This window comes from Salvelinus fontinalis, chromosome 13 (assembly GCF_029448725.1).
Source record: "Salvelinus fontinalis isolate EN_2023a chromosome 13, ASM2944872v1, whole genome shotgun sequence".
Taxonomy (NCBI): domain Eukaryota; kingdom Metazoa; phylum Chordata; class Actinopteri; order Salmoniformes; family Salmonidae; genus Salvelinus; species Salvelinus fontinalis.
Window position 1 is genome coordinate 16,682,849 of NC_074677.1, and position 16,638 is coordinate 16,699,486.

Below are 16,638 nucleotides of genomic sequence, written 5' to 3' on the forward strand. Positions count from 1 at the left end.
CACACACACACACCATGAACAGAGAAATTCCTAGGAGGCACTGTCAGATATTCGATTGAGCAAAATAGCTGTTTTGTTTGACATTTTTTTAAGCTTTCACGTCTTTCATCAAGTATTTCTGTCTGACTTCTCACTAATCAAACTACTGCACCCAGATGTCAATTCAACATCTTTTCCACGTTGGTTCGACATCATTTCATTGAAATTATGTGGAAACAACGTTGATTCAACCAGTGGATGCCCAAGATCAAACGCATTTTACTGTATATACTGTATATACACAGTGCCTTCAGAAAGTATTCACACCCCTTGACTTTTTCCACATTTTGTTGTGTTACAGCCTGAATTTATAATGGATTATATTGAGATTTTTTTTGTCACTATGCGTAATACCCCATAATGTCAAAGTTGAATTATGTTTTTCAAGTGTTTTACAAATTAATTAAAAATGAAAATCTGTGATGTCTTGAATCAATAAGTATTCAACCCCTTTGTTATGGCAAGTCGAAATAAGTTCAGGAGGAAAAATTTGCTTAACAAATCATATGAGTTACATGGACTCTGTCTGCAATAATTTGTTTTTAACATAATTTGGAAATTACTACCTCATCTCTGTACCACACATACAATCATCTGTAAGGTCCCTCAGTCAAGCAGAGAATTACAAGCATTAATTCAACCACAAAGATCAGGGAGGTCTTCCAATGCCTAACAAATAAGGGCACTGAATATCCCTTTGAGCATCGAGTTGTTAATTGCACTTTGGGTGGTGGTATCAATACACCCAGTCACTACAAAGATACAGGCTTTCTTCCTAACTCACTTGCCGGAGAGGAAGGAAACGACTCAGGGATTTCACCATGAGGCCAATGGTGACTTTAAAACAGTTAGATTTTAATGGCTGTGATAGGAGGAAACTGAAGGTGGACCAACAACATTGTAGTTATGCCACAATAGTTGCCTAATTGACAGAGTGAAAAGAAGGAAGCCTGTACAAAATAAAAATATTCCAAAACATGCATCCTGTTTGCAACTAAAGCAAAGCACTTTTTGTCCTGAATGCGAAGTGTTAAATTTGGGGCAAATTCAATACAACACTTTATTCAGTACCACTCTCCATATTTTCAAGCATAGTGGTGGCTGCATCATGTTTTGGGTGTGCTTGTAATCGTTAAGGACTGGGGAGTTTTTCAGGTTAAAAAAGTAACAGAATGGAGCTGAGCACAGGCAAAATCCTAGTCGGCAAGCCTGGTTCAGTCTGCTTTCCACCAGAGACTGGGAGATGATTTCACCATTCAGCAGGACAATAACCTAAAACACAAGGCCAAGTCTACACTGGAGTTGCTTACCAAGAAGACAGTGAATGTTCCTGAGTGACCTGGTTACAGGTTTGACTTAAATCTGCTTGAAAATCTATGGCAATACCTGAAAATGGTTGTCTAGCAATTTTCAACAACAAATCTGACAGAGCTTGAATAATTTGGAAAAAAATAATGGGCAAATGTTGCACAATCCAGGTGTGAAAAGCTGTTAGACTTACCCAGAAAGACACGCGCTGCAAAAGTTGATAATAACATGTATTGACTCAGGGTGTTGAATATATTCATGTTTTTTTAATGAATGTTTTACAAATGTTTGGATTTTTCTTGCACTTTGACATTAGAGTATTTTGTGTAGATCATTGACAAAGAATGACAATTAAATCAATTTTAATCCCACTTTGTAACACAACAAAATGTAGAAAAAGTCCAGAGGTCAGAATACTTTCTGAAAGCACTGTGTGTGTGTGTGTGTGTGTGTGTGTGTGTGTGTGTGTGTGTGTGTGTGTGTGTGTGTGTGTGTGTGTGTGTGTGTATATATATATATGTGTATATGTATATGTGTATATGTATATGTGTATGTATATATGTATATATATATGTATATATATGTATGTATACTGTATGTGTATATATATATATATATATATACATACACACACACACACACATTTACAGTACAAGTCAAAGTTTGGACCCCTACTAATTCAAGAGTTTCTCTATTTTTTACTATTTTCCACATTGTAGAATAATATTGAAGACAAAAACTATGAAATAACACATACGGAATCATGTAGTAACCAAAAAAGTGTTAAACAAATACTTTAGATTCTTCAAAATAGCCACACTTTGCCTTGATGACAGCTTTGCACACTCTTGGCATTCTCTCAACCAGCTTCACCTAGAATGCTTTTCCAACTGTCTTGAAGGCGTTCCCACATATGCTGAGCACTTGTCGGCTGCTTTTCCTTCACTCTGCGGCACACAATTGCCCCAGCGTTGTCCGGGTTTGGCCGATGTAGGCCGTCATTGTAAATAAGATTTTTCTTTAAAAAAATGAAGATCATCTCAATTGGGTTGAGGTCAGGTGATTGTGGAGGCCAGGTGATCTAATGCAGCACTCCATCGCTCTCCTTCTTGGTCAAATAGCCCTTACACAGCCTGGAGGTGTGATTTGGGTCATTGTCCTGTTGAAAAACTAATGATAGTCCCACTAAGCGCAAACCAGATGGGATGGCGTATCGCTGCAGAATGCTGTGGTAGCCATTTTGGTTAAGTGTGCCTTTAATTCTAAATCAATCACAGACAGTGTCACCAGCAAAGCACCCCCACACCATAACAACAACACCTCCATGCTTCACGGTGGGAACCACAAATGCGGAGATCACTACTCTGCGTCACAAAGACAAGGTGGTTGGACAGATTTCCACCGGTCTAATATCCATTGCTCGTGTTTCTTGACCCAAGCAAGTCTTTTCTTCTTATTGGTGTCCTTTAGTAGTGGTTTATTTGCAGTAATTCGACCATGAAGGCCTGGTTCATGCATTCTCCTCTGAACAGTTGATGTTGAGATGTGTCTGTTACTTGAACTCTGAAGCATTTATTTGGGTTGCAATTACTGACGCTGGTAACTCTAATGAACTTATCCTCTGCAACAGAGGTAACTCTGGGTCTTTCCTGTGGCAGTCCTCATGAGAGCCAATTTCATCATAGCGCTTGATGGTTTTTGCGACTGCACTTGAATTGACTGACCTTTATGTCTATAAAGTAATGATGGACTGTCATTTCTCTTTGCTTATTTGAGCTGTTCTTGCCATAATATGGACTTGGTCTTTTACCAAATATGGCTATCTTCTGTATACCACCCATATCTTGTCACAACACCACTGATTGGCTCATTTTAAGAAGGAAAGAAATTCAACAAATTAACTTTTAACAAAGCACACCTGTTAATTGAAATGCATTCCAGGTCATGAAGCTGGTTGAGAGAATGCCAAGAGTGCGCAAAGCTTTCGTCAAGGCAAAGTGTGGCTGCTTTGAAGAACCTCAAATATAAAATATTTTGATTGGTGACTACATGATTCCATATGTGTTATTTCATAGTTTTGATGTCTTCTCTATTATTCTACAATGTAGAAGAGTGAAAGTAAAGAAACACGCTTGAATGAGTAGGTGTGTCCAAACTTTTGACTGGTACTGTACATAAATATGAACACATACACGAGACAACAATGCGGTGCTTGGAGGGTAACATTTTCCCTACTGGTCTGGAACCTCTTTGGACAGTCTAACTGACTGACTTGAACATTATTAGACAGACTGATCTGTAAATCTTGTGAGTGTTGCTATAACACCATATGGGAACCAGTCCCCTTGGCACTTCCTTGCCCTGTCACACTCAGAGATTTGTAGTTAGGCTTTGTCATTTGTCTGTCTGCTGCAGACCGTGAACATGCAGCCATCAGCCTCTCTGCTCCTTGAGGTTAGTGTCATTAGTATAGTTTGGGTTGTATATGTCAGCTGTCTTCCTCTTTCTCTCTGGCTTCCCTATCTCACTTCTGTTTACTGTGTGTCACTACGTCTGCTCTCGCGCTAACACCTTCCTCTCACACTAGGGTAGTGGAGAACCCACACTAAGACGAAAGAGACCTAGTGTAGCCTAGCCTAACTAGAACCAACTTTTAGTTTAGCTTATCCTAGCCTAGCATCTTAGCACAGTCTACAAAAGATCTATTGCTTTGGAAAGGGCAATGGAAGGGTCCACACTACTAGTATCACAAGTGACTAGAGAGACTTAGCCTAGCATATTAGCACAGTTTAACATATTAACACAGTTTCACTAAAAGCTCTGTTTTCAAATGCACCTCCGCTTCACTGATTCCACAGATGGGGCCATGCAGGTCACCCGTGATACAAGTCAGTATTCAACGTCCATCCATGTCTGAGGACGTTGGGAGATGATGTGGAAACTGGACACTAGGGGAAACAGTGAGCGCTGTTACCTTCAATTAGTGTTGTGTATGGGTATAAGCATCTGCCTCTGGTTCAAAAGGTTGCATGTTCAAATCCATTGATAGAAAGTTATTTTTCAAATATTTATTCTAAGCATACTCTAAACCTTTCAGAGTTAATGGCTAACCTTAAGAATTTTGCAGCAATTACAGCTGCAAGTCTCTATAAGCTTGGCACATCCTACCACTGGGATTTTTGCCCATTCTTTAAGGCAAAACTTCTCCAGCTCCTTCAAGTTGGATGGGTTCCGTTGGTGTACAGCAATCTTTAAGTCATACCACAGATTATCAATTGGATTGAGGTCTGGGCTTTGACTAGGTCATTCCAAGACATTTAAATGTTTCCCCTTAAACCACTTGAGTGTTGCTTTAGCAGTATGCTTAGGGTCATTGTCCTGCTGGAAGTTGAACCTCCATCCCAGCTTAAATCTCTGGAAGAATGAAACAGTTTTCCCTCAAGATTTTCCCTGTATTTAGCGCCATCCGTCATTCCTTCAGTTCTTACCAGTTTCCCAGTCCCTGCCGATGGAAAAACATCCCCACAGCATGATGCTGCCACCACCATGCTTCACTGTGTGAGGCGGCAGGGCGGCAGGGTAGCCTAGTGGTTAGAGCGTTGGGCTAGTAACCGAAAGGTTGCAAGTTCAAATCCCCGAGCTGACAAGGTACAAATCTGTCGTTCTGCCCCTGAACAAGGCAGTTAACCCATTGTTCCTAGGCCGTCATTGAAAATAAGAGTTTGTTCTTAACTGACTTGCCTAGTTAAATAAAGGTAAAAAAATGTAAGTCGCTCTGGATAAGAGCGTCTGCTAAATGACTTAATGTAATGTAATGTGTGGATGGTGTTCTCGGAGTGATGAGAGGTGTTTGGTTTGCGCCAGACAGTGTTTTCCTTGATGGCCAAAAAGCTACATTTTAGTCTCATCTAACCAGAGAACCTTCTTCCATATGTATGGGGAGTCTCCCACATAATTATCCACAACTTTGTCCCTGACCTGTTTGGAGAGCTCCTTGGGCTTCATGGTGCTGCTTGCTTAGTGGTGTTACAGACTCTGGGGCCTTTCAGAACAGGTGTGTGTGTGTGTGTGTATATATACTGAGATCATGTGACACTTAGATTGCACACAGGTGGACTTTATTTAACTAATTATGTGACTTCTGAAGGTATTTGGTTGCACCAGATCTTATTTAGGGGCTTCATAGCAAAGGGAGTGAATATGTACGCATGCACCACTTTCTGTTTAGAATTTTTTTGAATTTTTTTAAACAAGTTATTATTTTTTTTATTTTTTTTTACTCCACAAATTTTGACTATTTTGTGGATGTCCATTACAAGAAATCCAAAATAAAAATCAATTTAAATTACAGGTTATAATGCAACAAAATAGGAAAAATGCCAAGGGGGATGAATCATTTTGCAAGGCACTGACTGAAGCACTAGTTGAGCATGAAGGGATACAAGGATTAAACAATTTTGAAATACAAGGTACAAATACAATCTAGGTTCTCTCTCCAGTGTGTACTTACCTACACATGCTATATTCCACACACACATTCTCTCAGTGAACGCATACTCTTATTCCACTCATAGTTTCTCATTGTCTTTTACTTCCTGCCTGACACTCCCAGGTGGTGATCAACTGTCCAATCGTCAAGGGGCTGAAGTACAATCAGGCCACAACCAACTTCCACCAGTGGCGGGACGCCCGGCAAGTGTGGGGGCTGAACTTCGGCAGCAAGGAGGACGCCACCCTCTTTGCCAATGGCATGATGCACGCCCTGGAGGTGCTGAGTGCTCTCGGCGACTCGGGTATGAACCATAATATAGGACAAAAATATAATGCATACCAAAAATATATATCGATAAATAAATGAACGTGAAACGCATTTTGCTTATTCACTGTGAATTTTAAATAAATTGAACGGAAGGTCGCTCGCCTGTTATTTTTTTCTTGCTGCAATCAGTGATCTGGAATCCGCAGTAGGGGAAACGGCACCACTGTCCACCTCACCACCATTGTTATTGTTTTTTTTGTTTTTTTGTCGAAGCGGAGGTGAGGAGCGTCGCGCAACGTGATATATATATTTTTTACAATGATGTCAGAGGGGTAAAACAGTATTTGTTGTCTGCGGCCACTTCTTCTAATATCGCAAACGAACGTGGCTGTTTCACCATTAAGGATTCCAGCCTTTACCTAACACCATTGGATAGATTTTGTCAGAAAGGGAGAAGGGAAAGATGCATTTTTAAAGTATTTTAACAGGACCGCTAAAATACACATTACTCACTCACTCGTTGTCTGTTTCTATCCTCAGGATACTCCTCTCTCCCTCGCCCTGTCCAGAATGGACCCTCCCCAGAGGAGCTGGAGCAGCAGAGGAGGTACCGTTCACATGATTTTAGGGTTTCTTCAGGTGCTGAGTAGTACAGCACCAAAGATAAGTTCTCTATAGCTCCTGGTTAATAATGTTCCTGTTGCATACCAACTTACCCACATCTTCATATTGGTTGTGCACAATTATTAGTAAAACACACTCTCTACCTTACAACTTCAAACATTTTGTATGTCTAAAACACCCTGGGCCTCCCGAGTGGAGCAGCGGTCTAAGGCACTGCATTGCAGACCCATGAGGCGGCACACAATGGGCCCAGCGTCGTCCGGGTTAGGGGAGGGTTTGGCTGGCTGAGATGTCCTTGTCCCATCGCGTTTTAGCGACTCCTTGTGTTTGCCAGGTGCATGCATGCTAACTTCGGTCACCAGCTGTACAGTGTTTCCTCCGACACATTGGTGGAGATGGCTTCCTGGTTAAGCGAGCAATGTGTCAAGGAGCAGTGTGGCTTGGTGAGGTCGTGTTTCGGAGGCCATGTAGTGAAATGCTTGTGTTTCTAGCTCCAACAGTGCAGTAATATCTAACAACTAACATCTAACAATTTCACAACAATACACACAAATCTAAGTAAAGGAATGGAATTAAGAATATATTCACTACCATTCAAGTTTGGGGTCACTTAGAAATGTCCTTGTTTTCCATGAAAACATACATGAAGTTAGTTGCAAAATGAATAGGAAATATAGTCAAAACCGTTAAATTATAAATAATGATTGTCTCCTTCAAACTTCACTTTCATCAAAGAATCCTCCATTTGCAGCAATTACAGCCTTGCAAACCTTTGGCATTGTAGTTGTCAATTTGTTGAGGTAATCTGAAGAGATTTCACCCCATGCTTCCTGATGCACCTCCCACAAATTGGATTGGCTTGATGGGCACTTCTTACGTACCATACGGTCAAGTTGCTTCCACAACAACTCAATAGGGTTGAGATCCGGTGACTGTGCTGGCCACTCCATTATAGACCAGAATACCAGCTGACTGCTTCTTCCCTAAATAGTTATTGCATAGTTTGGAGCTATGCTTTGGGTCATTGTCCTGTTGTAGGAGGAAATTGGCTCCAATTAAGCGCCGTCCACAGGGTATGGCATGGCATTGCAAAATGGAGTGATAGCCTTCCTTCTTCAAGATCCCTTTTACCCTGTACAAATCTCCCACTTTACCACCACTAAAGCAGCCCAGACCATCACATTGCCTCCACCATGCTAGACAGATTGCGTCAAGCGCTCCTCTAGCATCTTTTCATTATTTTTGCGTCTCACGAATGTTGTTCATTGTGATCCGAACAACTCAAACTTAGATTTGTCTTGCCATAACACTTTTACAATCTTGCTCTGTCCAGTGTCTGTGTTCTTTTGTCCATCTTAATCTTTTCTTTTTATTGGCCAGTCTGAGATATGGCTTTTTCTTTGCAACTCTGCCTAGAAGGCCAACATCCTGCAGTCGCCTCTTCACTGTTGATGTTGAGACTGGTGTTTTGTGGGTACTATTTAATGAAGCTTCCAGTTGAGGACTTGTGAGGCGTCTGTTTCTCAAACTAGACACTCTAATGTGCTTGTCCTCTTGCTCAGTTGTTCACTGGGGCCTCCCACTCTTTCTATTCTGGTTAGAGCCAGTTTGCCCTGTTCTGTGAAGGGAGTAGTACACAGCGTTGTACAAGATCTTCAGTTTCTTGGCAATTTCTCGCATGGAATAGCCTTCATTTCTCAGAACAAGAAAAGACTGACGAGTTTCAGAAGAAAGTTATTTGTTTCTGGCCATTTTGAGCCTGTAATCGTACCCATAAATGCTGAATCTCCAGATACTCAACTAGTCTAAAGAAGGACAGTTTTAATGCTTCTTTAATTAACACAACCGTTTTCAGCTGTGCTAACATAATTGCCAAGGGGTTTTCTAATGATCAATTAGCTTAACTTGGATTAGCTAACACCACATGACATTGGAACACAGGTTGCTGATGGTTGCTGATAATGGGCCTCTGTACGCCAATGTAGATTAATATCTCTCCGGGAAGAAGGGTGGGAGTGTATGTTTCATGGTGTGAATGTGATAACATACAGAAACTCAAGTCCTTTTGATCACCCAACCTAGAATACCACACAATGAAATTCGGACCGAATTACCTCCCTATACAGCTGTGTATATTCCCCCCCCAAGCTGATACCACGACGAACCTCAAAGAACTTCACTTGACTTTATACAAACTGGAAACCACATATCCTGAGGGTGCATTTATTGTAACTGGGGATTTTAACTAAGCAAATTTGAGGAAAACGCTACCGAAGTTCTATCGACATATTGACTGCAGTACTCGCACTGCTAAAACACAACCACTGCTACTCCAACTTCCGGGATGCCCTCAAGGGCCTCCCCCGCCATCCCTTCGGCAAATCTGATCACGACCCCATTTTGCTCCTCCTTCCCATAGGCAGACACTCAAACCGGAAGTACCTGTGCTAAGTACAATTCAATGCTGGTCTAACCAATCGGAATCCACGCTTCAAGATTGTTTTGATCACACGGACTGCTGTTTCCAGCTACAATAGTCATTTACAACATTAACAATGTCTACACTCTATTTCTGATCAATTTGATGCTATTTTAAAGAACAAAACATCTTGTTTTTGAAAGAAAAGCAGGACATTTCTAAGTGACCCCACACGGTTGTGCAAATTTATGGACGAGCAATGTCAGAGCGGCATAGACTAAGATACAGTAGAATAGAATACAGTATATACATATGAGATGAGTAATGCAAAATATGTAAACATTATTAAAGTAATTTCAAGTCGTCGTATATATGCAGCAGCCTCTAATGTGCTAGTGATGGCTATTTAGCAGTCTGATGGCCTTGAGATAAAAGCTGTTTTTCAGTCTCTCGGCCCCAGCTTTGATGCACCAGTACTGACCTCGCCTTCTGGATGATACTGCCCGACAGGATGCTCTCAATTGTGCATCTGTAAAAGTTTGAGGGTTTTACGTGCCAAGCCAAATTTCTTCAGCCTCCTGGGGTTGAAGGGGCGCTGTTGTGCCTTCTTCATCACACTGTCTGTGTGGGTGGCCCATTTCAGTTTGTCAGTGATGAGTACGCCAAAGAACTTGAAGCTTTCCACCTTCTCCACTGCTGTCCCATCGATGTGGATAGGGGGGTGCTCGCTCTGCTGTTTCCTGAAGTCCACGATCATCTCCTTAGTTTTGTTGATGTTGAGTGAGAGGTTATTTTCCTGGCACCACACTCCGAGCCCTCACCTCCTCCTTGTAGGCTGTCTCATCGTTGTTGGTAATCATGCCTACTACTGTTGTGTCATCTGCAAACTTGATTGAGTTGGAGGCGTGCGTGGCCACGCAGTCATGGGTGAACAGGGAGTACAGGAGGGGCCTGAGCACGCACCCTTGTGGGGCCCCAGTGTTGAGGATCAGTAAGGTGGTGTTGTTTCCTACCTTCACCACCTGGGGGTTTGCACTAGTCCAGGACCCAGTTGCACAGGGTTTAAACAGCTTGGAAAATTCCCGAAAATTGTCATGGCTTTAGAAGCTTCTGATAGGCTAATTGACATCATTTGAGTCAATTGGAGGTGTACCTGTGGATGTATTTCAAGGCCTACTTTCAAACTCAATGCCTCTTTGCTTGACATCATGGGAATATCAAAAGAAATCAGCCAAGACCTGAGAAAGAAAATTGTAGACCTCCACAAGTCTGGTTCATCCTTGGGAGCAATTTCCAAACGCCTGAAGGTACCACGTTCATCTGTACAAACAATAGTACGCAAGTATAAACACCATGGGACTACGCAGCTGTCATACCACTCAGGAAGGAGACGCGTTCTGTCTCCTAGAGATGTACGTACTTTGGTGTGAAAAGTGCAAATCAATCCCAGAACAACAGCAAGGACCTTGTGAAGATGCTGGAGGAAACAGGTACAAAAGTATCTATATCCAAAGTAAAACAAGTCCTATATCGACATAACTTGAAATGTCGCTCAGCAAGGAAGAAGCCACTGCTCCAAAACCACCATTAAAAAAGCCAGACTACGGTTTGCAACTGCACATGGGGACAAAGATTGTACTTTTTGGAGAAATGTCCTCTGGTCTGATGAAACAAAAATAGAACTGTTTGGCCATAATGACCATCGTTATGTTTGGAGGAAAAAGGGGGACGCTTGCAAGCCGAAGAACACCATCCCAACCGTAATGCACGGGGGTGGCAGCATCATGTTGTGGGGGTGCTTTGCTGCAGGAGGGGCTGGTGCACTTCACAAAATAGATGGCATCATGAGGATGGAAAATTGTGGATATATTGAAGCAACATCTCAAGACATCAGTCAGGAAGTTAAAGCTTGGTCACAAATGGGTCTTCAAAATGGACACTGACCCCAAGCATACTTCCAAAGTTGTGGCAAAATGGCTTAAGGACAACAAAGTCAAGGTATTAGAGTGGCCATCACAAAGCCATGACCTCAATCCTATAGAAAATATGTTGGCAGAACTGAAAAGGTGTGTGTGTGTGAGCAAGGAGGCCTACAAACCTGACTCAGTTACACCAGCTCTGTCAGAAGGAATGGGCCAAAATTCACCCAACTTGTTGTGGGAAGCTTGTGGAAGGCTACCTGAAACATTTGATTCCAGTTAAACAATTTAAAGGAAATGCTACCAAATACTTGTTGAGTGTATGTAAACTTCTGACCCACTGGGAATGTGATGAAAGAAATAAAAGCTGAAATAGAATGATTTATCTACTATTATTCTGACATTTCACATTCTAAAAATGAAGTGGTGATCCTACCTGACCTAAGGCAGGGAATTGTTACTAGGATTAAATGTCAGGAATTGTGAAAAACTGAGTTTAAATGTATTTGGCTAAGGTGTATGTAATCTTCCGACTTCAACTATAGGTAATCCTCTTGTCCAGATGGGATAGGGCAGTGTGCAGTGCGATGGCGATTGCATCGTCTGTGGATCTGTTGGGGTGGTAAGTAAATTGAAGTGGGTCTAGGGTGTCCGGTAAGGTAGATCCTTGACTAGTCTCTTAAAGCAGTTCATGATGACAGAAGTGAGTGCTATAGATAGTCATTTAGTTTAGTTACCTTTGTTTTCTTGGGTACAGGTACAATGGTGGCCATCTTGAATTGGCCCAGCGTAATCCGTGTTTGGCCGGCGTCAGCCGGAATTGTAAATAAGAATTTGTTCTTAACTGACTTGCCTAGTTAAATAAAGCATTTACGTATGTCCCCATTACCAATAAAACATAATCAAAACCTATTTCTTTAACTTGCTGTGCTGTTTTGTTGTTCATTTGTTCAGTCGTTTCATGCTCAACCAGGATTTCATCATACATGTCAAGCAGTGAAGTTTCAGCTCTGTGTGTCTCCGTGGCCTCTCTTCCTCATTGCGCACTGTTACTGTATCCGTTTCCATCTTGTCCAGCTGTTTATGTAACATTTCACGGTGACCCTGTTTCTTGTCTGCATCGAAGTAGTGGTCGTTTTATTGACCATCAAGCATGGTGGCGAAACAGTATAGAGGCTCAGAGAGAATGCCATGACTCGCTTGTTCACAGCTTCTAGTAGAGTACTTTTGCAAGTTTTCCTTGTCGACTCTCTGCTGTCGGACTCAGCATGCTCATGGGGCTGACATCGTTGGTCCAAATGTCAGTCGTGAAGCTAATAGCAGTGACGCCCCTAGCAAGTGTGTTTCAATAATACTGTGTTACTCCGGTAGGGCATCTGAAAAAAAGCGCATACTTGGTAGTGTGTACCAATGCTCGATCATTCGGTGAAAGCCAACATCATCCGCGACAGAGAACATTGCATATTGGCTTTTTGTTATCTTCCTATGAAACTTCAAAATAGATCCACACCGCAGACTTTGGGGGCTAGGTTAGGAATACTGTGTTACACGTGTAGCGCTGTATATTTTTTGTGGCGTCATTACATCATCTACCTACATTATATAAACTCGCAAAATAAGAAACGTCTTGACGCTGTCAACTGCATTTATTTTCAGCAAATTTCAGTAATTGTATGAACATAAGATTCAACAACTGAGACATAAACTGAACAAGTTCCACAGACATGTGACTAACAGAAATGGAATAATGTGTACCTGAACAAAGGGAGATCCGGGCTCTTTGCTGGCCATGGCAGAACACTGAGACATTCCTGTCTTACAGAAAATCTCACACAGAATGAGCAGTATGGCTGGTGACGTTGTCATGCTGGAGCCTCATGTCAGGATGAGCCTGCAGGAAGGGTACCACATGGAGGGAGGAGGATGTCTTCCCTGTAACGCACAGCGTTGAGATTGCCTGCAATGATGACAAGCTCAGTCCGATGATTCTGTGACACACCGCCCCAGACCATGACAGACCTCCACCTCCAAATCGATCCCGCTCCAGAGTACAGGCTTTGGTGTCACGCTTATTCCTTCGACGATAAACACGAATCCGACCATCACCCCTGGTGAGACAAAACCGAGACTCATCAGTGAAGAGCACTTTTTGCCAGTCCTGTCTGGTCCAGCAACGGTGGGTTTGTGCCCATAGGCGATGTTGTTGCTGGTGATATCTGGTGAGGACCTGCTTTACAACAGGCCTACAAGCCCTCAGTCCAGCTTCTCTCAGCCTATTGCGGACAGTCTGAGCACTGAGGGATTGTGCGTTCCTGGTGTAACTCGGGCAGTTGTTGTTGCCATCCTGTACCTGTCTTGAAGGTGTGACGTTCGAATATACCAATCCTGTGCAGGTGTAGTTACACGTGGTCTGCCACTGGGAGGACAATCAACTGTCCGTCCTGTCTCCCTGTAGCGCTGTCTTAGGCGTCTCACAGTACGGACATTGCAATGTATTGCCGTGGCCACATCTGCAGTCCTCATGCCTTCTTGCAGCATGCCTAAGGCACATTCACGCAGATGAGCAGGGAGTCTTGGCATCTTTCTTTTGGTGTTTTTCAGAGTCAGTAGAAAGGCCTCTTTAGTGTCCTAAGTTTTCATAACTGTGACGTTAATTGCTTCCCGTCTGTAAGCGGTTAGGGTCTTATCAACCGTTCCACAGGTGCATGTTTATTAATTGTTTGTGGTTCATTGAACAAGCATGGGAAACAGTGTTTAAACCCTTTACAATGAAGATTTGTGAAGTTGTTTGGATTTTTACGAATTATCTTTGAAAGACAGGGTCTTGAAAAAGGGACATTTCTTTTTTTTGCTGAGTTTAGGTATACACGTCAGCTTTAACATCGTTTTTTCACTTCGGCATTAAACTAGACATCAGGCCGATGTTGTCATTTTTAGCTAATATCGTCCGATTCCAATATACTTACCGATATATCGTGCATCCCTACTCACAACCATTTTAAATTTGTCTGCATCCCCACTGTATTTGCACAACTAAACAATTGACTTGAGTTTCAGTTTTTTACTTTCACACACTGTCCATATGCGTTCCACGGGGGTTGCGCTTTGTCATCACTGAAGGTATAGTGTTGAAGCCATTTAAAATGTGTTCAACCTGTCTCTACAGTACATTCGGAAAGTATGTTACACTAAAGCTTTATTCTAAAATGTATTAAATTGATGAGGGGAAAAAAACAATCTACACACTACCCCATAATGACAAAGCAAAAACAGGTTTTTAGAAATGTTTGCAATTTTTTTTTTTTTTACTCATATCACATATAGTACCAGTCAAAGGTTTGGACAGACCTACTCATTCAAGGGTTGTTCTTTATTTTTACTGTTTTCTACAATGTAGAATAATAGTTAAGACATCAACAATATGAAATAACACATGGAATCATGTAGTAATCACACATTTGTTTACATCCCTGTTACTGAGCATTTCTCCTTTGCCAAAATAATCCATCAACCTGACAGGTATGGCATATCAAGAAGCTGATTTAAACAGCATACTCATTACACAGGTGCACCTTGTGCTGGAGGCAAAAGGCTCCAGCAGTTTTGTCACACAACAAACAACAGTTTTGTCACACGCGGGAGCGTGCAATTCGCATACTGTCTACAGGAATATCCACCAGAGCTGTTGTCAGAGTATTGAATGTTAACTTCTGTACTATAAGCCACCTCCAACGTTGTTTTAGGGAATTTGACTGTACGTCCAAACAGCCTCACAGCCGCAGACCACGTTTATGGCGTCAAGTGGGCGAGCTGTTTGCTAACGTCAATGTTGTGAACAGAGTGCCCCATGGTGGCGGTGGGGTTATGGTATGGGCATGCATAAGCTACAGACAACGAACACAATTGCCTTTTATCCATGGCAATTTCAATGCACAGAGATACTGTGACGAGATCCTGAGGCCTATTGTTTGCCAATCATCCGCCGCCATCGCCTCATGTTTCAGCATGATAATGTACGTCCCCATGTCGGAAGGATCTGTACACAATTCCTGGAAGCTGAAAATGTCCCAGTTCTTCCATGGCCTGCATAATCACTAGACATAAGTCCATGCTAGGTAAAGCTCCGCCTTATCTCAGTTTACTGGTCGCGATATCAACACCCACCCGTAGCACGCGCTCCAGCAGGTATATCTCACTGATCATCCCAAAAGCCAACCCCTCTTTTGGCCGCCTTTCCTTCCAGTTCTCTGCTGCCTGTGACTGGAATGAATTGCAAAAATCGCTGAAGTTGGAGACTTTTATTTCCCTCACCAACTTTAAACATCTGCTATCTGAGCAGCTAACCGATCGCTCCAGCTGTACATAGTCCATCTGTAAACAGCCCACCCAATTTACCTACCTCATCCCCTTACTGTTTTTATTTATTTACTTTTCTGCTCTTTTGCACACCAGTATCTCTACTTGCTCATGATCATCTGATGATTTATCACTCCAGTGTTAATCTGCTAAATTGTAATTATTCGTTCCTATGGCCTATTTATTGTCTACCTCATGCCTTTTGCACACATTGTATATAGACTCATTTAGTTTTTTTCCTACTGTGTTATTGACTTGTTTATTGTTTACTCCATGTGTAACTCTGTGTTGTCTGTTCACACTGCTATGCTTTATCTTGGCCAGGTCGCAGTTGTAAATGAGAACTTGTTCTCAACTAGCCTACCTGGTTAAATAAAGGTGAAATAAATTTTAAAAAACATGTCACCCATTGAGCATGTTTGGGATGTTCTGGTTCGACGTGTACAACCGCGTGTTCCAGTTCCCGCCAACATCCAGCAATTTCGCACAGCCATTGAAGAGGAGTGGGACAACATTCCACAGTCAACAGCCTGATCAACTCTATGTGAAGGAGATGTGTCTCGCTGCATGAGGCAAATGGTAGTCACACCAGATACTGCCTTGTTTTCTGATCCATGACCCTACTTCTTCTTTTTTCCCCCACTAGAGCGAGATGAGCCAAGCAGCGTTTCGCTTTCGGAGCATATACTGGACGCTCTGGCCGAGGAGTAGGGTTGATCCGATTCGAGTGTTCTGACCTCACAACGGCAGTCAAGCTAACTGGCTAACGTTGGCTAGCTTGCTAGCTACTTCCAGACCCAAATGAGAGAACACCTCACTCTGACCATTTTACTCGGCCTAGCAGAGCTGGTTAGGCAGTTTTCATGTTATCTAGAGCGTTGGTGACTGTAACTGTGCTGCTGGCAACAATTTAATTAAGCTTGTTTTTGCCGACGTTTACTGACACTGGCCATATTCAAATATTCAACAGGTGTTGAGCGTTTGTAAATCCATCAGTAATTCTGCGCTCTGGCACACTCAGACAAGAGTGCTCTGAAATCGGAGTAGATAGCCAGAATTAAAAATGTCCATTGAGAACTCACAACGACTATACCCCCTTAGAATAACGTGAATAATCAAATCAATAAACGTTTTGGTAGTTAGTTAGTATATACTGCCTGGCAAGTTTGCTTTATTAGTAGCCAACTAACGTTGGTTAGGACGGTAACTAGAGC

The 16,638-nt window shown here is 42.3% G+C and overlaps 1 protein-coding gene across 2 annotated transcripts in view; it reads left to right on the top strand.

Moving 5' to 3' along the window:
* Positions 1 to 16,638, top strand: part of LOC129868171 (vasodilator-stimulated phosphoprotein-like) — a 53,227-nt gene that overhangs the window by 14,999 nt on the left and 21,590 nt on the right. For both annotated transcript variants that reach the window (XM_055941878.1, XM_055941879.1), the window contains exons 3-4: positions 5,960 to 6,140; positions 6,647 to 6,713. In XM_055941878.1, the coding sequence (XP_055797853.1) occupies positions 5,960 to 6,140; positions 6,647 to 6,713 (248 nt within the window). The remainder of the gene's footprint in view (positions 1 to 5,959; positions 6,141 to 6,646; positions 6,714 to 16,638) is intronic.